Source organism: Heteronotia binoei, chromosome 4 (genome assembly GCF_032191835.1).
Source record: "Heteronotia binoei isolate CCM8104 ecotype False Entrance Well chromosome 4, APGP_CSIRO_Hbin_v1, whole genome shotgun sequence".
NCBI lineage: Eukaryota > Metazoa > Chordata > Lepidosauria > Squamata > Gekkonidae > Heteronotia > Heteronotia binoei.
Window position 1 is genome coordinate 163687098 of NC_083226.1, and position 23779 is coordinate 163710876.

Below are 23779 nucleotides of genomic sequence, written 5' to 3' on the forward strand. Positions count from 1 at the left end.
CATTCACCAGTTAGACTAGAATATGAGAGATCCAGGTTCAAATCCCTACTTTGCTATCAAAGTTTTTCAGGTAATCTGGAGCTGTTTTCTCTCTCTCAACCTCAGCTACCTCACCGTAGTGTCGTGAGATTAAAATGAGGAAGGGAGAACCATCTATGGCATCCTGAACTCATGGGGGAAAGGATGGATTAAAAATGCAAAGATCAGTTATCCTGAGCTCAAAGATTAAATGGTGCCACTTTACATCGATCTGCCGCCATTTTGTCTTCTGGGGAAGGAACCAAAAGAAACTAAAATGCAGAAAGCGAGCCGATGGAAATGCTCCCAGCGCTATGTAACATGGCACCATCTGACTGTACAATAACTGCTTTTCTAATGTGAGATTTCCCCCCTAATCTCTGAGTCTGAGATCGTCTAGGACAGTACTTTGAAATCCCCTCGGTACAGACTTTGCGATGTTGCTAGTGGCTCTTGCATTTTTCAGTATGCAACTATTGTAATTGGTGAGTGAGTAGGCTTAGAGATGACCATCTGCTGAGAAAAGGCCGTGGCAAACTCAGGGCTAATTGTTTATTATAAGCAGGCATTGGCATCGGCTCCAGTGATTTCTGGGAGGAAATGTATAAAGGAGATGTCTGCACTTCAGCTAATGGCTGGTGCATGGATCAGTTAACTGAACTCAATGTGGTCCTTTGGTTTGACTGACAGATTGCCTTGTTGGTAAGCTAGGTCCACCGATGGCTATTGGTGGTGGAATACTGGTGATGCTACAGGGCACGGGTGGCCAAACTGTGGCTCTTTCACAGATATTGTGTGGCTCTCAAAGTCCTCACTGCCCTGTCCGTTAGCTTGGAGAAAGCATTTGTCTCTTTAAAATCACTTCTTCAAGCAAAGCCAACCAGCAGCTTGGAGAATGCATTTAAAGTTAAAGTTCCTTCCTTCCTTCCTTCCTTCCTTCCTTCCTTCCTTCCTTCCTTCCTTCCTTCCTTCCTTCCTTCCTTCCTTCCTTCCTTCCTTCCTTCCTTCCTTCCTTCCTTCCTTCCTTCCTTCCTTCCTTCCTTCCTTCCTTCCTTCCTTCCTTCCTTCCTTCCTTCCTTCCTCCCTCCCTCCCTCCCTCCCTCCCTCCCTCCCTCCCTCCCTTCCTTCCTTCCTTCCTTCCTTCCTTCCTTCCTTCCTTCCTGTTCTTACATTCCTTATTCTTCTATGGGGCTCTTATATTAAGCAAGTTTGGCCATCCCTGCCATAGGGTTATCAGGGCAAGTCCATTTCCTCCCAATACCTGTTATGTATCTCACTGAAGGTGCCCCATGGCGCAGAGTGGTAAATCTGCAGTACTGCAGTCCTAAGCTCTGCTCAGGACTTGAGTTCGATCCTGGCAGAAGCTGGGTTCAGGTAGCCGGCTCAAGGTTGACTCAGCCTTCCATCCTTCCGAGGTTGGTCAAGTGAGTACCCAGCTTGCTGGGGGTAAAGTGTAGATGACTGGGGAAGGCAATGGCAAACCACCCTGTAAAAAAGTCTGCCGTGAAAAAGTCGTGATGCGACGTCACCCCAGAGTCGGAAATGACTGCTGCTTGCACAGGGGACTACCTTTACCTTTTTATCTCACTGAAAAAATATTTTCATTTGCACAGTGAATCAGATCTCCAATAGCCAATCAGAAACCCTCCTGGGTCAGCACCCTGCCTGATTTCTAAAAACACTTTGGGACATCCAGGTAGGAATTGGCATCCATTGCAATCTCAGGGGAGGTCAGTAGAGAGACAGTAAAGGGTAGATGGGGTGCTTCCTGACCTTTCTCGAGTCCACACCTGGTACTGCTCCTGTATTACCCAGAATGCTACTCTCAGGGGTTCCTTTCATCCATCACTTCCCCTCTCTTGCTTCCTCTGTCTACCATGAGAGCTGGCCATGCTTTCTACAATCTCTCTCCATCCTTGCTTAGATAAATAGCTAGAAGCCTTTACTCTGCTTTCCCTGTCTAGCATGGAATTTCTTACAATAAAAATATCTATTTCTTCTCTAAGTAATGAGCCTCAGAGGGAACTGATTCCTCCAACAGCTAGACTATAGAATTCTGAGATGCAGCTCTGTTTTCAGCTGGGAGCCCGGGCTAGTCATGAGAGCCAAGAATGTGTCTTTCGCCTCTCTCCGGGTATATAGATAGGCTTGTCCGTCCTTCCCACTTCACGTGTCCTGGGCAGGAAATGAAACACCAGAGTAAACACAGAGAAGACGCGTGCTGCTGTAAAGAGAGAATCTGCCTCACCGACATTGTTTGAACACTTGCCCAAACACACCTTGGTAAATACGTTTGTTTCCAGTACTGCTGGCCCATTTCCACGTTCTCAGCAGATACTCTTATTTTCCGAGACTAAGCCAGGAGCCAGCGTGATCTGACAGCCTTGTGAATGGGTCAGGCAGGTTTATAATAAAGCTCCTTAGCACTAAAAGTAGGTTTGCCAACCCCAGGTGGTGACTGGATGTCTCCTGGGATTACAGTGGACATCCAGGGGACAGAGATCAGTTCACCTGGAAAAAACTGCTTCCATGAACCCTGGCGTTCCTTCATGGTCTCCTGGGCTGCTTTGGGAGATGGACTCTGTGGCATTATACCCCATTGAAGCCCCTCCCCAAACCCTGCTTTCCTCAGGCTTCACCCCCACAATCTCCAGGTATTTCCCAACTTGTAGCTGGCAGCCCTAACTAAAGGCAACTCTAAAACTAAAAAAAGTAACAACCCTACCTAAAGCATTTTGCGGTCATGGGGCATCTGTGCTCCAGGCGGTATGAGATCAGTTTGAGTGAGGGAGGGTTAAAGACTGGATAGGACTGCCAAGTTCCCGGGCCGGGCAGGGGTTGTCCCACCCTGGAGGTTCCCAACCTGCCGTCCCACATTGGGCCAGCAGGGGGATCCTCCCCTGATGTTGTTGTTGCGATGACATCACTTGGAAGTGACTTCATTGCACTGGTAACGTTGTGCGCTGGCTGCTCTAGGAGCATCCGGAAAAACTCTATGGTTTTCCCAGACACGCTAGCAATTTGAGAGGAAAATTCTATGGTACCATGGAGTTTTCCCTCCCAAATTGCTAGAGCATCTGGGAAAACCATAGAGTTTTCCTGGATGCTCCAAGAGTGGCCAGTGAGCGACATCGCCAGTGTGATGACGTCACTTTTGAGTGACATCATTGCACCGTGTGCTCAAAGCGCTTGAGAAAACAAGTGGGGGACTTGGCAACCCTAAGACTGGATGTGCTTCCTGAAAGATCTAATCAAGAGACAGGCCGGCGGTGGTTCCAGCTTTCTAGAATTCCTGTAAAAATATCAAAACTTGAGGTAAAATGTGAACGTCTCAAATGCAGACTTCTTCCTGCTTTTCCGTTCAAGTGAAACCCTGAGAGAAAGACTGGACCAGGTATTGGTTCAAACTTGGTATGGCAACCTGGGGGAGTGGCAAATAAAAATTGTTTTGCAGCAGGTTTGGGTTTAGCCAACTGACCACTCCTGCTTCAGAACACAGGCTCTGAAATTATAGGAGTGTCATCTAAGGGCCACCCTGACCTGGATTTTCCTGGCTAGATTGATCTCATCAGATATCAGAAGCTAAGCAGGGTGCTTGGGTGGGAGAACATCAGGGAAGTCCAGGTCAGTAATAGCAAACCACCTCTGCTAGTCTCTTTCCAGTTTGGTGTAGTGGTTAAGTGTGCGGACTCTTATTTGGGAGAACTGGGTTTGATTCCCCACTCCTCCACTTGCAGCTGCTGGAATGGCCTTGGGTCAGCCATAGCTCTTGTAGGAGTTGTCCTTGAAAGAGCAGCTTCTGTGAGAGCTCGCTCAGCCCCACCTACCTCACAGGGTGTCTGTTGTGAGGGGGAGGGGGAGGTAAAGGAGATTGTGACCGCTCTGAGACTCTGATTCAGAGAGAAAGGCAGGGTATAAATCTGTGGTTTTCTTCTTGCCTTGAAAACTCTTTGACAGGGATCGCCAAGCTTTCTGAACCTGTGGGTACCTTTGGAATTCTGGCACAGGGTGATGAGTGCAACTACAAAATGGATGACGCAGGAGGTGGAGCCTGCCATGCAGAGGAAGCTCCAGGGCAGGAGAGGAAAGGGGTAGTTTGTAAAAAAAGAAAAATGCAAAGGGAAAGAGGAGTGAGGAGAATAAAAAACAAAACTGTGGTGACAGCTGCCACTGAAAGAGAGAGCTAGTTTGGTGTAGTAGTTAATAGTGTGGGCTCTAATCTGACAGAATTGGGTTTGATTATCCTTTCCTTCTCCACATGAAGCCTGCTGGGTAACCTTGGGCCAGTTACAGTTTTCTCAGCTCTTTCAGCCCCACCTACCGCACAGGGTGTCTGTTGTGAGGAGAAGAAACGAAAGGAAATTGTAAGCCACTCTGAGTGAATGGCCCAGTATAAATCCAATATCCTCCTCCTTTTTCTTTTCCCTTTTTTCTTCTTCATTTTTTTAAATGAAAGAAGTTTATTTAAACTTGGATACTCAAAACATATACAAATCCAAATACCAGCAATAATGACCATAAAAGAATTACTTCTATACAAGTAGGGATACATTGAGTACATAAATGTATATTTATGTAGGCATATAAATGTGTATGTAGTTCTTCATTTTAATCTGCACAGTGAATTGGATCTCCAATGGCCAATCAGAAACCCTGCTGCCCACTTTTTGAAAACACTTGAGGTCCCCCAGGAAAGGTATCAGCAGGCCGCGTGGCACCCACAGGCAACCCGTGGGGATCCCCAGCCCTCTGGGGTCACCGTAAAATGGCCACGACTTGATGACAGTCCACACCACCAATCTAAGGGTTAACCTCCACGTTTTGTGTGCTTGGAAGTGGACAGGGGAGAACCTAATTTGGGGCCACACATGGTTGGGGAAACTAGTTTCCTCTCACTGATTTCTGAGTGTCAGAGTCAGACGAGATGAGGATCTCATACGTCACATATTAAAAAACATAAGAGAAGCCATGTTGGATCAGGCCAATGGCCCATCGAGTCCAACACTCTGTGTCACACAGTGGCCAACAAACCAGGTGCCATCAGGAGGTCCATCAGTGGGGCCAGGACACTAGAAGGCCTCCCATTGTTGCTCCCCCCAAGCACCAAGAATGCAGAGCATCACTTGCTCCAGACAGAGTGTTCCGTCTATACCGTATGGCTATTAGCCACTCATGGACCTCTGCTCTTAAGAACATAAGCGAAGCCATGTTGGATCAGGCCAATGGCCCATCCAGTCACACAGCGGCCAAAAAAAATCAGGTGCCACCAGGAGGTCCACCAGTGGGGTCAGGACACTTGAAGTCCTAACACTGTTGCCCCACCCCAAGCACCAAGAATACAGAGCATCACTTGCCCCAGACAGAGAGTTCCAATAATATGCTGTGGCTAATGTTGCAAATTGGCTTTTTCATGTACACAGGCTGTTTTGCTTGTTAGCCATCGAAGGACCTCTGCTCCACATGTTTATCCAATTCCCTCTTGAAGCTGGCTACGCCTGTAGCTGCCACCACCTCCTGTGGCAGTGAATTCCACATGTTAATCACCCTTTGGGTGAAGAAGTGCTTTCTTTTATCCCTTCTAATCCGACTGCTCAGCAATTTCATTGAGTGAAATGTGTTGCTTGCAGGGCTTTTTTTTGTAGCAGGAACCCCTTTGTATAGTAGGCCACACCCCCCTGATATAGCCAATCCTCCTGGAGCTTACAATAGACCCTGTATTAAGAGCCCTGTAAGCTCTTGGAGGATTGGCTATATCAGGAGTGTGTGGCCTAATATGCAAAGAAGTTCCTGCTGCAAAAAAAGCCCTGGTTGTTTGGCCCTAACGGAAGCCAAGACCTGGCATGTAACATTTTTCTTCTGTATTATTTTTAAATCTGTAGTCCGAGCGGGAAGAAGTTCCGAAGCAAGCCTCAGCTGGCGAGGTATTTGGGGAACACGGTGGACCTCAGCAGCTTCGACTTCAGGACGGGGAAGATGATGCCCAGCAAACTACAGAAGAACAAACAGAGGTTAAGAAATGATTCGCTCAGTCAAAATAAGGTTCGTTGGCAGCTGTGCTTTGTTAACGTGCACAACAGAATCTAAAATCCTCCTTTTCATAAAGAGAGAGAGAGAGAGAGTGTGTATTCTTCAGGGGTGGAATTCTAGCAGGCGCTCCTTTGCATATTAGGCCACACACCCCTGATGTAGCCAATCCTCAAAGAGCTTACAAAAAAGAACCTTGTAAGCTCTTGGAGGATTGGCTAAATCAGGGGGGTATGGCCTAATATGCAAATGAGCTCCTTCTGGAATTCCACTCCTGTTTATATTCGTTGGTGGCAGCATTGTGTTTGTGTGTGTTTTTAGCTGCCAGGATAAACAAGAAGTCTGGAGCGTAAAACCTGAAAGCTTTTTTTTAAAAAAAAAAAAACCCAAGCATTTCTACATAATTGAAAGGAGCAACATCTAGCACTTTATCTTCAAGTCCACCATCCAACTAATGATCCTTGAGAGCCAGTTTGGTGTAGTGGTTAAGTGCATGGACTCTTATCTGGGAGAACCGGGTTTGATTCCCCACTTCTTCACTTGCACCTGCTGGAATGGCCATGGGTCAGCCATAGCTTTCGTAGGAGTTGTCCTTGAAAGGGCAGCTTCTGGGAGATCCCTCTCAGCCCCACCCACCTCGCAGGGTGTCTGTTGTTGGAGAGGAAGATAAAGGAGATTGTGAGTCACTCTGAGATTCAGAACGGAGGGTGGGATACAAATCCAATTTTGTCTTCTTCATTGGAGGTTCCCCATTTTCACCTTGTGACAAGCTACTGCAGCTCTCAGGCTCCATGTTACCACCCCTCATTAACCTTCTGTCCCCTTCTAGATTGCTTCAGGCAGTCCCTGAGGATACTGTCCTGTCCCTAACAGAAGTCCTGTTCAAAGAAAATTGCCCTTCTCTAAAATTGTAGTCCACAAGAAAAGGTGGGAAAGAATGGGGGCTGAACAGCGTCTCTAGTAGTTGTTGTGAGGTGCGATGTGGCTTGACTACTATGTAGCCAATCAGGATTGGGAGTAAGGGCTGTGCTTTCTGAACCAGTCACATGGGGTGGTCCCTGCCAGTTGTATTATTCAGGAGTGGAATTCTAGCAGGAGCTCCTTTGCATATTAGGCCACACACCCCTGATTTAGCCAGTCGTCCAAGAGCTTACAAAAAAGAGCCTTTTAAGTTCTTGAGGATTGGCTACATCAGGGAGTGTGGCCTAATATGCAAAGGAGCTCCTGCTAGAATTCCACTTCTGGTGTTACTGATTCCCTTCATGCTGAATTAACATCATTTAATGTTGATGTCCCTTTTTGAAGTTGTTTCTGAAGATTTTTGTGGGTGTGTATGCACATTTCCCCATTGTTGGAACAAGTTTGCAAAGATTGTACTCTCTCAGACTCAGACGGAAAGCACGCCTAGACTGAAAGCATCCAGATCTTCCTATTCCAAAACCTACATTCTGGTGTAGTGGTTGGGGACTGGGAGCTGTGAGTTCCAGCTTCAGCTTTTGACTTCTCATGGAACTCAACAGATGCCTTTGGACCAGTCATTTTTTTAAGCCACTTTCACACAGTATAATGAATGAGGCACTTTCAGTCCTTCCAGTGCACTTTACAACTGGAATTTACTGTGTGAAATGGAAAAAATCCACTTGCAAAGAGTTGCTGTAGTGCATTACGCTGCATCTGTGAAAGCATCTTTAATCTAACCTACCTAATGGGATTGTAGTGGGGATAAGATGAGTAGGAGGAGATGATGATGATAATATTGGATTTATATCCCACCCTCTACTCTGAATCTCAGAGTCTCCGAGCAGTGCACAATCTCCTTTATCTTCTTCCCCCACCATAGACACCCTATGAAGTAGGTGGGGCTGAGAGAACTATACCAGAAGCTGCCCTTTCAAGGACAACCTCTGCCAGAGCTATGGCTGACCCAAGGCCATTCCAGCAGCTGCAAGTGGAGGAGTGGGGAATCAAACCTGGTTCTCCCAGATAAGAGTCTGCACACTTAAGCACTACACCAAACTGGATATAGGAGGGGAACCATGTACCAGAACTTGAAGCAGAGTGAGTCAGGCGTCAGATGTGTGATGCATGTGTCAGATGGCCCACTGAATTGCTGTAAATGTCATTTTATTAGATCAGTCGCTTGTTGAAGAGGCACGTGATACGTGTGGCCGAGGTGCGAGAAAACGTTATCGTTTAACTCTTGGCCCTTTCAAAAACTCTCATATTGATCTCTTTGGTGGGTCAGGTGTAAATAACATGCGCACTTTTCTCTCCCCTTCTGCATAGGGTAAACCAGATTTAAACACGACCCTGCCCATTAGACAAACGGCGTCCATTTTCAAACAGCCTGTAACCAAAGTCACCAACCATCCGAATAACAAGGTGAAGTCGGATCCACAGCGAGTGATTGAACAGCCCAGACAGGTGAGTGTGTGTGGGTAGGATGTGAGGTGGGGAGGGAGAAAAGCTTTTAAATTGGTATTGTGGGAAAATAATCCCCTCACCTGGATGGTCCAGGCTGCCCTGATCTCCTCAGATCTCAGAAGCTAAGCAGGGTTGGCCCTGGTTAGTATTTGGATGGGAGACCATGAAGGAACGCCAGGGTTCATGGAAGCAGACAATGGCGAAACACCTCTGAACACCTCTTTAAGAGAGCCAGGTTGATGTAGTGGCTACGTGCACAGACTCTTATCTGAGAGAACCGGGTTTGATTCCCCACTCCTCCACTTACAACTGCTGGAATGGTCTTGGGTCAGCCAAAGGACCCAAGGAGCTGTCCTTGAAAGGGTAGCTTCTGGGAGGACAAATCGGCCAACACAGCCGCTGCTTCCTCCCCACTTCTCTCCATTGCGAACCGGGGAGGAAGTGGGGAGTAAGCAACAGCTGCTTTTTCAGCAGCATGCTGGTCCTTCCTTCCACTGTCACCCCAGCACTGAAGGTCTGGAGAGCGCCGGAAGGTTGGCATAGGAGCGTCTGCCCCCCCATGGCTTTTCCCGCTGATCAACTGGGGAGGGGGACACCTTGAAAGAGCTCCAGAAGCCAGCGCTTTGCCGCCAATTCCCCAGGCATTAAAAATTGGGTGGGTGGGAGGGCGAGAGGGAGTTAGGGAGGGGGACGCAAGCAGGCAGCTAGGGATTTGCCTAGGTAGTGGGGCCGATTTCGGTGCCCCTGCCCTGTTGGCGTCCTAGACAAATGCCTAGTTTGCCTAGTGGGTGAGCCAGCCCTGGGCCTAATATAGAATCATGGCATCATAGAGTTGGAAGGGACCTCTAGGGTCATCTAGTCCAGCCCCCTGCACAATGCAGGGAACTCACAAACACCTCCCCCTAAATTCATAGGATCTTCATTGCTGTCAGATGGCCATCTAGCCTCTGTTGAAAAACCTCCAAGGAAGGAGAGCCCACCACCTCCTGAGAAAGCCTGTTACACTGAGGAATCGCTCTGTCAGGAACTTCTTCCTAATGTTGAACCGGAAACTCTTTTGATTTAATTTCAACCCATTGGTTCTGGTCCTACCTTCTGGGGCCATGGAAAATAATTCCACACCATCCTCTATATGACAGCCCTTCAAGTACCTGAAGATGGTGATCATATCACAGCCACCTCTTCTCAGGCTAAATATCCCCAGCTCCTTCAACCTTTCCTCATAGGACTTGGTCTTCAGACCCCTCACCATCTTCGTCGCCCTCCTCTGGACCTGTTCCAGCTTGTCTATATCCTTCTTAAAATGTGATGCCCAAAACTGAACACAATACTCCAGGTGAGGTCTTACCAGAGCAGAATAAAGCGATACCATCACATCACATGATCTGGACACTATACTTCTGTTGATACAGCCCAGAATTGCATTTGCCTTTTTAGCTGCTGCATCACACTGTTGACTCATGTTCAGCGTATTATCCACTAAGACCTCAATTCCTTTTCGCATATACTACTGCTAAGACAAGTCTCCTCCATCCTATAAAATTCATTTTATTGCTTTTAGCCCAGTTTTCCAGCCTGTCAAGGTCATCCTATATCCTGTTTCTGTCTTCTGTGTTTGCAACCCCTCCCAATTTAGTATCATTGAGAAATTTAATAAGCATTCCCTCTATTCCTTCATCCAAGTCATTTATAAAGATGTTGAACAAAACAGGTCCCAGGACAGATCCTTGAGGCACTCCACTTGTCACTCCTCTCCAAGAGGATGAGGAACCATTCACAAGCACTCTTTGGGTGCAATCTGTAAACCAGTTACAGATCCACCTAACGATAACAGGATCCAAACCACATTTTACCAACTTGTCAACAAGGATAGTATGTGAAACCTTATCAAAAGCCTTACTGAAATCAAGATAAATGATGTCTACAGCATTCTCCTGATCCAGCAAGGTAGTCACTTTCTCAAAAAAAGAGATCAGGTTAGTCTGACATGACTTGTTCTTGAGAAACCCATGCTGGCTCTTAGTAATCACATCCATTCTTTCTAAATGTTCCAGGACTGACTGATGATTTGTTCTAAAACTTTTCCAGGTATAGATGTCAAGCTGACGGGTTGGTAGTTACCCGGATCATCTTTTTCCCCCTTCTTGAAGATAGGGACAACATTCGCCTGCCTCCAATCTTCTGGCACCTCTCCTGTTCTCCAAGAATTCTCAAAAATAATAACCAGAGGCTCAGAAATTACATCCGCAAGCTCCTTTAGAACTCTTGGATGCAATTCATCTGGTTCTGAGGACTTAGTCTCATTTAAAGAAACTAGGAGTTTATGTACTACCCCTATGCTGATATTATATGTTCTGTTTTTGCCATGTTGAGCACCATTTCCCTCAGAAGAGAAGACTGAGGAAAAGTAGGAATTGAGCAGTTCCGCCCTCTCTTCATTACCCGTTACAATTTCTCTTTCTTGCCCTCACAATGGGCCTACCATGTCCTTGATCTTTTTCTTACTTTGAACATAGAAAAGAAACCTTTTTTGTTGCTTTTAATATCTTTAACCAGCCTAAGCTCATACTGAGCTTTAGCTTTCCCAACTTTTTTCTCTACAAGCACTGGTGATTTGTTTATATGCATCCTTGGTTATAAGGCCCTCCTTCCAATTCCCAAAGGAGTCTTTTTTATTTCTCAAGTCTTTAGAGAGCTGTTTATGGAGCCACTTCGGCTTCTTTAGGCTTTTCCCCATTTTTTCTTCTCCTAGGAATCGTCTGTGATTGCGCTTTCAGTATTTTGCTTTTAAGAAACTCCCACCCCTCCTGAACCCCCTTCTTCCTAAGTATTTCTGACCATGGAATTTTACCCAGCATAGTTCTAAGTTTATCGAAGTTAATATGCAAAGGAGCTCCTGCTAGAATTCCACCCCTGCTTCTACTGAATCAGACTCTTGGTCCAGTGTCATCTACTCAGACTTGCAGCAGCTCTCCAGGGTTTCAGACAGAGGTCTTTTCACATCACCTACTGCCTGGTCCTTTTAAAACTGTAGAAGCTGAGGACTGAACCCTGGGACCATCGTAATTCCAGAGATCCTAAAACCTTGGATTCTTGAGAAGTGAGGAATTGGGATATTTTTCTGTGTGTGGGAGCTGAAGACTTTTACCGAATGCCCATTTCCTCTTCTCTCTTCCAGATGTGTAGTTGGAAGGTAGTCTTTTTTTGTTTAACCAGCCTTTAATCTTTGGACAATTAATTCCTCCTAAAATAAACTTATCCTCATGGCTGACCTTGAACTCTCAATTCAGGAGGCCTGCTTGGTTCCCAAAATAAATACTCTGTTTGGAAAAACCCCAAGAGTTACCTGTAATAACAGCTGTCCCTGGGAACCAGATGTTCCCCTCCTTTACTTCTGCTGCCCTTTTTACATGAAGTCACTGTTATTGCAAGTAATGAACACAAGGTGGTGTCCCAAGTCTCCACGCAGCACTAACATGGACAGATTCCGATCTGCTAAGCTGCAGTATTTTGCCTGTAATTAAAACCAGAGGTGGAATTCTAGCAGGAGCTTCTTGGCATATTAGGTCATACACCCCTGATGCAGCCAATCCTCCAAGAGCCTTACAAAAAGAAGCCTCGTAAGCTCTTGTGGAGAGCCGGTTTGGTGTAGTGGTTAAGTGTGCGGACTCTTATCTGGGAGAACCGGGTTTGATTCCCCACTCCTCCACTTGCACCTGCTGGAATGGCCTTACAAAAAGAAGCCTCGTAAGCTCTTGTGGAGAGCCGGTTTGGTGTAGTGGTTAAGTGTGCGGACTCTTATCTGGGAGAACCGGGTTTGATTCCCCACTCCTCCACTTGCACCTGCTGGAATGGCCTTGGATCAGCCATAGCTCTGGCAGAAGTTGTCCTTGAAAGGGCAGCTGCTGGGAGAGCCCTCTCCAGCCCCACCCACCTCACAGGGTGTCTGTTGTGGGGGAGGAAGGAAAAGGAGATGGTGAGCCGCTCTGAGACTCTTCGGAGTGGAGGGCGGGATATAAATCCAATATCTTCTTCTTCATCTTCTTCTTGGAGGATTGGCTGCATCAGGGGTGTGTGGCCTAATATGCAAAGGAGCTCCTGCTAGAATTCCACCCCCCCCCCCGATTAAAACCAAACCAAAAAGGGTTCAAGTTGACTTCAAGTAGCCTTCATTTTCTTCTAGCCTGTTTAATTTTAACGGGGGGGGGGGGGGCTGTGCCCCACTGTAAAAGTAAAGTTTACTATCTAGTTCCAACCAACTTATGGTGACCTCTCATGGCATTTCCAAAGCAAGAGATGAACAGAGGTGGTTTGCCATTGCCTCCCTCTGCATAGCAACCCTGGATTTCCTTGGTGGTCTGTCTCCCATTCAGCGACTAATCTGGGGTGATCCTGCTTAACTTCTGAGCTCTGATGAGATCAGGCTAGTCTGGGCAGCCAAAATGGGTGAGGGCGGATGTGGTGCCTAGACATACAAAGGAGATGTCATGGGTGGCCAGGGGTGCTGTAAATCCAGCAGAAGCACAAGAGAGGGTGTGCAGCCTGGTATTGGATCATCCGCTTCGTATGCAGAAGATCTCAGGTCCAGTCCCTGACAAATTCTGTTGATCAAGTCAGGGGTGGCATTCTAGTGGGAGCTCCTTTGCATATTAGGCCACACACCCCTGATGTAGCCAATCCTCCAACAGCTTACAAGGCTCTTTTTTGTAAGCTCTTGGAAGATTGGCTACATCAGGGGTGTGTGGCCTAATATGCAAAGGAGCTCCTGCTAGAATTCCACCCCTGGATCAAGTAGTACTAAATGTTGTGCAGGACCTTTTCCTGAGGCTACTGACCTTAATAGACCACTGATATGACTCAATAGAGGCCAGCTTCATAAAGCACTCATATTTTGGTGACCTTAAAAAGACCCCTGTGTTTACAAGTTGGTTATTTTTTCTTTGCACAGCAGTTTTTTCTTCATAACTAAACAGAAGCGCTAAATTTATTAGTTCCTTAATTTTTAACGGTATGCAAATATCCTTTCAGTCCCCTTTCCGATGTCACATACAAATGGCGTGTGTTGGGGGTTTCTGAAACACGTTGCCCAATTTTTTTTTTCATTTCGGCACTTCCTCAAAGTGAGAGCCAGTTTGGTGTAGTGGTTCAATGCACGGAGTCTTATCTGGGAGAACTGGGTTTGATTCCCCACTCCTCCACTTGCAGCTGCTGGAATGGCCTTGGGTCAGCCATAGCTCTCGTAGGAGTTGTCCTTGAAAGGGCAGCTTAGTGTACTGGTAAAGTGTGTGGACTCTTATCCGGGAGGACCGGGTTTGATTCCCCACTCTTCCACTTGCAGCTGCTGGAATGGCCTTGGGTCAGCCATAGCTCTCGCAAGAGTTGTCCTTGAAAGGGCAGCTGCTGTGAGAGCCCTCTCCAGCCCCACCCACCTCACAGGCTGTCTGCTGTGGGGGAAGAAGATATAGGAGATTGTAAGTCGCTCTGAGTCTCTGATTCAGAGAGAAGAGCAGGGTATAAATCAGGGTTTTTTCATAACCAAGCAGAAGCGCTAAATTTATCAGTTCCTTAATTTTTAACGGTATGCAAATATCCCTTCAGTCCCCTTTCCGATGTCACATACAAATGGCGTGTGTTGGGGGTTTCTGAAACACATTGCCCATTTTTTTTCTTTTCAGTACTTCCTCAAAGTGAGAGCCAGTTTGGTGCAGTGGTTCAGTGCACAGACTCTTATCTGGGAGAACTGGGTTTGATTCTCCACTCCTACTGCAGCTGCTGGAATGACCTTGAGTTAGCCGTAGCTTTTGCAAGAGTTGTCCTTGAAAAGGCAGCTTCTGGGAGAGCTCTCTCAGCCCCACCCACCTCACAGGGTGTCTGCTGTGGGGGAAGAAGATATAGGAGATTGTAAGCCGCTCTGAGTCTCTGATTCAGAGAGAAGAGCGGGGTATAAATCTACAGTCTTCTTCTTCAAAGTGGTTCTGTGGACTCTTGGCTCACAGAAATGGATACCCCGCAAAAATCTGTGGGTCTTTAAGATGCTCTTGGGCTCTTACTTTGTTCTGCTACTGCAGACTGACACAGCTTCCCACCATCACGCTTTTGATGATGCAGGATTTTCTCTGAAAGTCAGACCAGAACCAACAAGTTGAAATTAAATCAAAAGAGTTTTCAGCTAAACATTAGGAAGAACTTCTCAACCAAGTGATTCCTCAGTGGAACAGGCTTCCTCGGGAGGTGGTGGCTTCTCCTTTCTTGGAGGTTTATAAACAGAGGCTAGATGGCCATCTGACATGCCTATTGCGTAAATCTAGGCTAATTGTGAGAGGGCGGGCAGGAAGGGGTGAGCCAGTATTCAGCTCTCATGGCCTTTCTTATATGTCAGGGGTGGCCAAACTGTGGCTCAGGAGCCATATGTGGCTCTTTCACACATATTGAGTGACTCTTGAAGCTCCCACCACCCCATCAGCTGGCTTGGAGAAGGCATTTGTCTCTTTAAATCACTTCTCCAAGCCAAGCCAGCTGGCAGCTTGGAGAATATATTTAAAGTTAAATTTGCTTTCTTTCCACCTCTCCCTCCCCTCAACATTTGCTTTCCTTCCTTCCTGGCTGCCTGCCTTGTGGCTCTCAAACATCTGGCATTCATGTCTTGTAGCTCTCAAACATCTGACGTTTATTCCATGTGGCTCTTATGTTAAGCAAGTTTGGCCACTTCTGTTATGTGCCCAAGGCAGGCCACATTTTGGGCAGGAGCTCCCAGGAGCAGAGCCCCAGAAGCTCTTAAATTTTATTTTGCTCTTTTTTCTTCACCCCATTCCCCACCCCCCCCCCAAAAAAAAACCCCACTTACTTCTTGGCTCCATTGTTCAAATCCCCCTGTGAGAATTTTGCTGAACGCTTTAAGATTTGACAAACTTTCTAAAATTTCCCCCCACAAAAAATGGGGAAATAACCAAAACATACAAAGCAGACAGATGGAAATCTTCCTCGTGCCACTGTGGCCACATAGGAGAAAGTAATTGAAAAAGTATGATGGAAGTAAGGTTTTTATTATGACCATTCTAATTCAAGAAGCATTTGAAGGCAGATGCTGAGCTGATACAATTTAGTACACCTTCCGGTGATGTCAGGAGGGTGTGGCATATGCAAATGAGTCATGCAAATAAGTTGTGTTAATAAGCTCTGGCACATCTTTTTCTATGAGATGAACCCTGGCCCAAGGTAATGCCAGCTGCCACTGCAGGGTCAAGAAGGAATTTTCTTCCACGCCAAATTGACCCAGAGATTCTTCCCCCCCACTTTTTCTGAGCATAGAGCAGGGGTTGCTTTGGGAGTGGGGGGAGGAATCAGCTGTGAATTCCATGCATTATGCAGGGGGTTGGACTAGATGACCCTTGGGGATCCCTGCTAGCTCTTTGTTTCTAAAATTGCAGGAACAGGGTTTACAAAGGGTGAGGGGAGGAGGAGGAAATCACTCCCCCTTTGAGCGGCTTGGGATCTGCAGTCTCTCTCTCTTTGTGGTTTAAATCAAAACCAGGTAGTCATGTTGGGACCAAATGCGCTGTAAAATACAGTTGTGTTGGGGCCACCCAGTGCATTCGTGAGCTTTCATTATTGTATTAAAATGTATTGTTAGCAGTAAACTCAGTTAATAAGATGACTATGTTCTGAAAGAGGGCTAGCCCCGCCCCCAATTCTTTGGCAATAAAAGAGGAAACGTGAAGACTGTTCCATTTCCAACGGTATCTTGCCATTGCTGCCCAGATTCTTTCATCATGCAAGATGCTTAAAAAAGAGAGAGGGAGAAGAAGATATGGAGAGAAGTTTAAATGCATTTTTTTAAACTTTCAAGGAGCTGAGTACAGCAGTGCACGACTCTCCAACTAGGGTTGTCTGTAGGGATAGGTATGACCCTAAAAACGGCAGCTTAGTTTGGAGTTTTGGGGCAGCTCCTGAACTGAACTGGCCCCACCCAAACCAAACCAGGTTTGGGAGATAGGGGTGGGGAGCACTTGGGAAGGGGCTTTATTCAACCCTTGGTTTGGCCCCCACTCCTGAAGTAGCAGGGAGCAAAACGGAAGGGCTAAATGGCTGCTAGCCATTTAAACCTAACACCTGAGTGGCAGACCCCACACTGCTTGGCTGTTAGGCTTAAATGGCTGGCCCTAAACAGATGAACCAAATCAGCCAAAACTCTGGTAAATGTGCGGGGAATGTACCTTCCCTGAACGTCAGTTCCTGAGCTCCAAACCAGTCCGAATTTTGGCTTGTGAGCTGGTTCTTGGCCATTTCTAGTTGCCATCTCCGGATTGGTAGGCGATTTGGGGTGGGTGGGACCTGAGAATATTGGGATTCGGGGAGGAGAGGCACTTCAATGGGATATAGTGTCACAGATTCCACCTTCCAAAGCAGCCATTTTCTCCAGGTGAACTGATCTCTGTAGCTTGGAAGTTAGTTGTAATCCCAGGAGATCTCCAGCTAGTGCCTGGAGGTTTCCCTAAACTGGCAACAAAGCAACCACAAAAAGGGAGAAACCGTATAGTCAGAATCACAAAAAAGCACAACACTCCATGGTAAGCACAAGCTGTACAATAAATGACACTAAAGCACTTGAAAATTAATTGAAAAATGAATGCAGTTTACTAATTCTATGAGGGAACAATCCCGTCTCTACATGAATAAAATGCAGACTCGACCAAAAAGCACCATAAGGTCCATACAAAAAGTTCAATCAAACTTTGGTCTGAGTGGCAGTTGACACCAGCCTCCATGCATGACTCGGAATGATTCTATCTTTGTAAAATGAGTCCTATAAGCACACAAGCCTGAGGAAGCCATTGGGGGAAACGGGACAGTTCGGCTTGCATTCCGTTGCAGCATTGCAACATAATTGTGTGCCTGGACCAACAAGAATTTGGCAACATCAAAGAAATATTTCTATTCATCATGGAAGTGCACTTTAATCGATGGAACTTTTTGTATGGGCCTTATGGTGCTTTTTGGTTGAGTCTGCATTTTATTGAGTCTCATGTAGAGATGGGGTTGTTCCCCTTGTAGAATGAGTCAATTGCATTCGTTTTTCAATTAATTTTCAAGCGCTTTAGTATCATTTATTGTACAGCTTGTGTTTACTGTGGAGCTTTGTGCTTTTTGGCACCTGGAGGTTGGCAACCCTAGTCCCATCCTCCGTTTCATCCTCTCAACAACTCTGTGCTGCTGATTGTGAATTAAAGTGCAGTGCAATCTTAATCTATACCTTCTGCTTCCCTCTCTTCTATGTCTGTCTTGTGAATCTGGCACACATATCGGAAATTTAGCTGACTACCTATCAGGTCTGGATGGTGAGAAGGCAGAGACAGAGTTTTGGTCTCTCTTGTCCTGTTTTCGTCCTTCTGGTAGCTATTGTGGTGTTTTGTGGACAAAGTAAAGACCAAAGAACATAAGTAGGCATATGTCTGAGCCTGCCCTCTTGAGGCCAGTGTCTGGTGAAAGAAACAAGTCTGGGCTTCTCTTAATCTCAAGCTGGAGCCCATTTTGGGGAGAGAGGCCCTGGGGTTATAGTAAAGTATATGGAATGTCCCAGGCTCAATCCCTTGCATTGAAGTTTCGCAGGGCCTGTAAAACAGAGCTATTCCGCCAGAGCTATGGCTGAGGCTGGATGGGCCACTGGCCTGATCCAACATGGCTTTTCTTATGTTCTTATATGAGTAGGCTTCCCAATCCCCAGGTCCCAGCAGGGGATACCCCGGTTTTACAGGCTTCCCCCCTCCCCCAGCCAGCTGGCCGGCGGGGGAAGCCCCTCCCCCACAGCCATTATGCACTTCCATGAACGATTCCCATAGGGAATGATGGGGAATTGATCTGTGGGTATCAGGGGCTCTGAGGGGGCTGTTTTTTGAGCTAGAGGTGCCAAATTTTAAGTATAGCATCTAGTGCCTCTCCCCAAAATACCCCCCCCCCCCAAGTTTCACAAAGATTGGACTAGGGGGTCCAATTCTATGAGCCCCAAAAGAAGGTGCCCCTATCCTTCATTATTTTCTGTGGAAGGAAGGCATTTTAAAAGGTGTGCTGTCCCTTTAAATGTGATGGCCAGAACTCCCCTGGAGTTCAATTATGCTTGTCACACCCGTGCTCCTGGCTCCGCCCCCAAAGTCTCCTGGCTCCACCCCCAAAGTTCCCAGATATTTCTTGAATTGGACTTGGCAACCCTACTTATGAGGCATCTGGTTAAGAGCTATATAGACCCCGCCGAACAGATTCTTTCTCCCTTCCTCCACCCCCCCTCAATCTTCTCAATTCCCCTAGATTGAATTTACCCTTGTGAAGGTGAAAGGTTGAGTTGTTCAGCATCCGAATTGTAACATACTGTTTGTATTTATATAAGTTGTAATAGTTTTTAATGACTGCTAACTATATTGTATTGTGACCTGCCCTGAACCTTGCAGCAGCAGAGGAGGGGGGAGGCCTGAAAGTTGAAGGTAATAAATAAATCATAAATAAAATCTCCCTTCCCAGCCTGAGATCTGGGAGAGCTGTTTTAAGTCAGAATAGACTTCTTCGATAAAGAGACTTCTGTCATAACTTTCAGCCCACAAGCCCTTGCGGTGACTCACAACTCTCTCGGCTTGTCTTCGCGAACGAAGATTTAAGAAAGGTGCAGTAGTCCACGTCTGCTGCAGGCTCGCTGGTGGCTGACAAGACCAATGTGGGACAGGCAGGTCCGGCCACAGTAGCTGCAGGGAAAAGTCTGATTTGGGGTTGGTGCTGTAGCAGTACGATTCTTCCTCAATCTCCTTTTGTCCTCAAGACCAGCTATGCGTGCGTTCTCAAAGGAAGAGACAGCCTGGTAGATGGTGTACCTCCATGCTTTGCGATCTGAGGCTAGGTCAGACCACTGGTGATGGTTAATGCAACAGGTACCAAGGGATTTCTTCAAGGAGTCCTTGTACCTCTTCTTTGGTGCCCCTCTATTTCGATGGCCGGTGGAAAGTTCGCCATACAGGGCAATCTTGGGAAGGCGGTGGTTTTCCATCCTGGAGACTCACAACACAATTGTTACAAATATACAAACAGTATTACACTAGGTTAGTTGTTGAGTACAGGCCTCATTTTGGACAGGAGTTCATAGGAGCCAATTTGGTGTAGTGGTTAAGTGTGCCGACTCTTATCTGGGAGAACCGAGTTTGATTCCCCACTCCTCCACTTGCACCTGCTGGAATGGCCTTGGGTTAGCCATAGTTATTGCAGGACTTGTCCTTAAAAGGGCAGCTGCTGTGAGAGCCCTCTCAGCCCCACCCACCTCACAGGGTGTCTGTTGTGGGGGGAGAAGACATAGGAGATTGTAAGCCGCTCTGAGTCTCTGATTCAGGGAGAAGGGCAGGGTATAAATCTGCAGCTCCTCAATTCTTCTTCTAGGAGCTGAGCAATGGAACCTCTACATTTTATTGTGCTCTTTCTCCCCCACCCCCCCACCCCGCCAAATACTTGCATCTGAACTCCATTGTTCAGACCTGTGAGAATTTGGCTGAACTCTTAAGATTTGACAAACTTTCTAATATTTCCCCCCACAAAAATGGGAAAATAACCAAAACCTATCAAGGAGACAGATTGAAATCATCATACCACTGTGGCCACAAAGGAGAAAGTCATTACAAAAGTATGATGGGAGGAAGGTTTTATTATGACAGTTATAATTCAAGAAGCATTTTAAGGTAGATGCTGAGATGTTATAATTTAGTACACCTTCTAGTTATGTCAGGGGTGTGTGGCTTATGCAACTTTGTTGTGCAAGTGAGCTGTGCTCTGGGGCCAGTTTTCTATGAAATGAACGCATTTTATCCCACCTTGAGGAGCACAGGATAATATACACGGGGTTGAAGCCAGCTTTTTAGTTGAATCTTTCCCAGTTCTCCTCATGAAGTCTCCATCCTTCATGGCACAAGGACTATCATGCCCCATGATTCCCAGCACAGCCATTTGGGTTGGATCATGTTTCTGCTCTCCTCCATTTTATCGTTACAACAGCCCTGCAAAGCAGGCTGTACAGAGTGTAAATGTCCAGGATCACCCAGGGAGTTTTTGTGGCTGAAGGGAGATTCTACTTGAATTTTCCCACCACTAAGTGCTGCACCTCCCAACTCACTCAATTATTATTTATTTACATCCCAACTTTTTCCTCCCAATGGGGACCCAAAACAGGTTACATTATTCTTCTCTCCTTTTTATCCTGTGAGGTAGGTTAGGCTGAGAGTGTGTGGCTCCCATCCAAGTATTGACCAAGGACCCTGCGTAGCTTCAGAGATCAGATGAGGCTGAGCTAGCCTGATCAGGGCGGGAGGGGAGGGGAGGGGGTGAGGGGGAGGTGGTGGAAGAAGAAGAAGATATTGGATTTATATCCCGCCCTATACTCTGAATCTCAGAGTCTCAGAGCGGCTCACAATCTCCTATATCTTCCTCCCCCGCAACAGACACCCTTGTGAGGTAGGTGGGGCTGAGAGAACTCTTACAGCGGCTGCCCTTTCGAGGACAACTCCTACGAAAGCTATGGCTGACCCAAGGGCCATTCCAGCAGGTGCAAGTGGAGGAGTGGGGAAATCAAAACTCTCCACCTGAAATAAGCAAAATCGGTTGAGGTCTGATTGTGTGACAGGAAACGCGTGGCCTTTCTCCTTCAGCCGCTCATCTCATGCTTCTCCTAGGCGTGAGTGTCCATGAGTTAGATTTCTTAAGCATTCTAGAACCATAAGGGCATTATTACTGGGGCTGCAGCACAGCTCCTGGCTTAGGGAAGCCGCTCCTGACTCTTCATAAAAGCCGACAAAGAGGATGCTGAAGGAAAACAATTAACACATTCCAATGTGAAGACCTTTAAGGTTCTGTAAGTCTACTTTTTTGGTTTCTTGCATTGACTCCATTGAATAGGCAGAAGGAGCTTGGTTCAGATATTCAAAACGATAGCTTCCACAAAGTGGAGACCAGGCATGCTTCGGAAGTGTACATACCCAGCACCAGGTCTTTTTTTCTAGAAAAAAGCCCAGCAGGAACTCGTTTGCACATTAGGCCACACCCCGACACCAAGCCAGCCGGAACTGTGTTCCTCTGCGTCCCTGTTCGGAAACCCTGCCCGGCATCACATAGATGACCTGTTGAGGGGCCATGGCTCAGTGGTAGAGCATCTGCTTGGAATGCAGACGGTCCCAGGTTCAGTCCCCGGCATCTCCATTTAAAAAGATGATGATGATGATGATGATGATGATGATGATGATGATATTGGATTTATATCCCGCCCTCCCCTCTGAAGAGTCTCAGAGCGGCTCACAATCTCCTTTACCTTCCTCCCCCACAACAGACACCCTGTGAGGTGGGTGGGGCTGGAGAGAGCTCTTGCAGCAGCTGCCCTTTCAAGGACAACCTCTGCCAGAGCTATGGCTGACCCAAGGCCATCCCAGCAGTTGCAAGTGGAGGAGTGGGGAATCAAACCCGGTTCTCCCAGATAGGAGTCCACACACTTAACCACTACACCAAACTGAATCAGATAGGAGGAGATGTGAAAGACCTCTGCCTGAGACCCTGCTTCATAGGACAAAGGCTGTAGCTCAGTGGCAGAGCAGCTGCTTGGGATGCAGACAGAGTCAGCTCTAGGGCATATGATGCCCGAGGCAGATTCACTGCCCTCCACCCTGCACCCCTGGGGGCCCTAGGCGCAGGCATGTATACCCTAGAACAGGCCTCCTACTTTCCTCCCACCACCCCCTCCCTCCCTCCCCCCCTTCCACAGCACCACAATGCAGCGCCATGCTCTGCCACCTCCCCAGTGCGTGATCCTCCTCCATTTGTACACACTGTTGCCAGGGTGCTGCCTTTTGTCTAGTGCTCTCTGCCTTGTGAAGGACGTTGTCGTTGATCTCAACCAGGGGTGAAATTCTAGCAGGAGTTCCTTTGCATATTAGGCCACACAACCCTGATGTAGCCAATCCTCCAAGAGCTTACAAGGCTCTTTTTTGTAAGCTCTTGGAGGATTGGCTACATCAAGGGAGTGTGGCGTAATATTCAGAGGAGCTCCTGCTGGAATTCCACCCCCGATCTCAATATCTGAACTAGGCCAAATGCTTTTTTTTTAAAAAAAATCCCTTGCTATGTTTTGAAAAACCCAGGGAACCCTACCACACTGCAGGTCTTACAGTGGCACACAAGGAACCAACAGCCAGGGCTTTTTTTGTAGCAGGAACTCCTTTGCATATTAGGCCACCCCCTCCCCCGATATAGCCAATCTTCGAAGAACTTACAGGCCTCTTAGTACAGGGCCTACTGTAAGCTCCAGGAGGATTGGCTGCATCAGGGGGTGTGGCCTAGTATGCAAAGGAGCAGGGGTGGAATTCTGGCATGAGCTCCTTGCATATTAGGCCACACCTCCCTGATGTAGCCAATCCTCCAAGAGCTTACAGGGGTCTCACTACAGGGCCTACTGTAAGCTCCGGGAGGATTGGCTACATCAGGGGCTGTGGCCTAATATGCAAAGGAGCAGGGGTGGAATTCTGGCATGAGCTCCTTTGCATATTAGGCCACACCTCCCTGATGTAGCCAATCCTCCAAGAGCTTACAGGGGTCTCAGTACAGGGCCTACTGTAAGCTCCAGGAGGATTGGCTGCATCAGGAGGAGTGGCCTAGTATGCAAAGGAGCTCCTGCTAGAATTCCACCCCTGGGCTACACCCTCCTGATGTAGCCAATCTCCAAGAGCTTACAAGGCTTTTAATATAGAGCCTACTGTAAACTCCACAAGGATTGGCCACATCAGGGGTGTGTGGCCTATTGTGCAAAGGAGTGTGTTTGGCCTATTATCCTTTACCTGCTGCAAAAAAAGCTCTGGAAGTCTCCATGCACCATAGGAACACACTGCTGTTGCTGAGTGGCCCGCTAAGATACCAGCCTTAACTGTCTGCCAACGTAGCCCGCCATTGATATTTCGGACTGATGAAGGGAAAGCAGGCGTTAAATAATTGAGTTGCCCTCCAACATGTGTAAACAGCGAATGAAGCTGCATGACCCAAGCGGTCACTGTCATGATAGCCTGTCTTAGAATTAATCTTAATTGGACATCAAAGTATTAATGGCCTGTGCGGGGAAAACACTGGAATTAAGCAATTACGTGATGCGCAAAGCTCATCCATCACATCATCAACTCAGGCGTGCTCTGCAGGGATCACCTAGCTCAGCTGACATAATTGTAACCTAAATTGATTTAAAACCAGCTTGGAAGGGGGATGGAGCGTTGATGAGGTCCTTCCACTAACGATGCGAGTGAAAGCAACTGTGCAATTT

General features: G+C 47.1%; 1 protein-coding gene across 1 annotated transcript in view; it reads left to right on the forward strand.

The window, feature by feature from the left end:
* Positions 1-23779, forward strand: part of MBD2 (methyl-CpG binding domain protein 2) — an 80338-nt gene that overhangs the window by 28537 nt on the left and 28022 nt on the right. Inside the window, exons 2-3 of the mRNA XM_060236167.1 lie at positions 5898-6057; positions 8329-8466. Of these exons, the coding sequence (XP_060092150.1) occupies positions 5898-6057; positions 8329-8466 (298 nt within the window). The remainder of the gene's footprint in view (positions 1-5897; positions 6058-8328; positions 8467-23779) is intronic.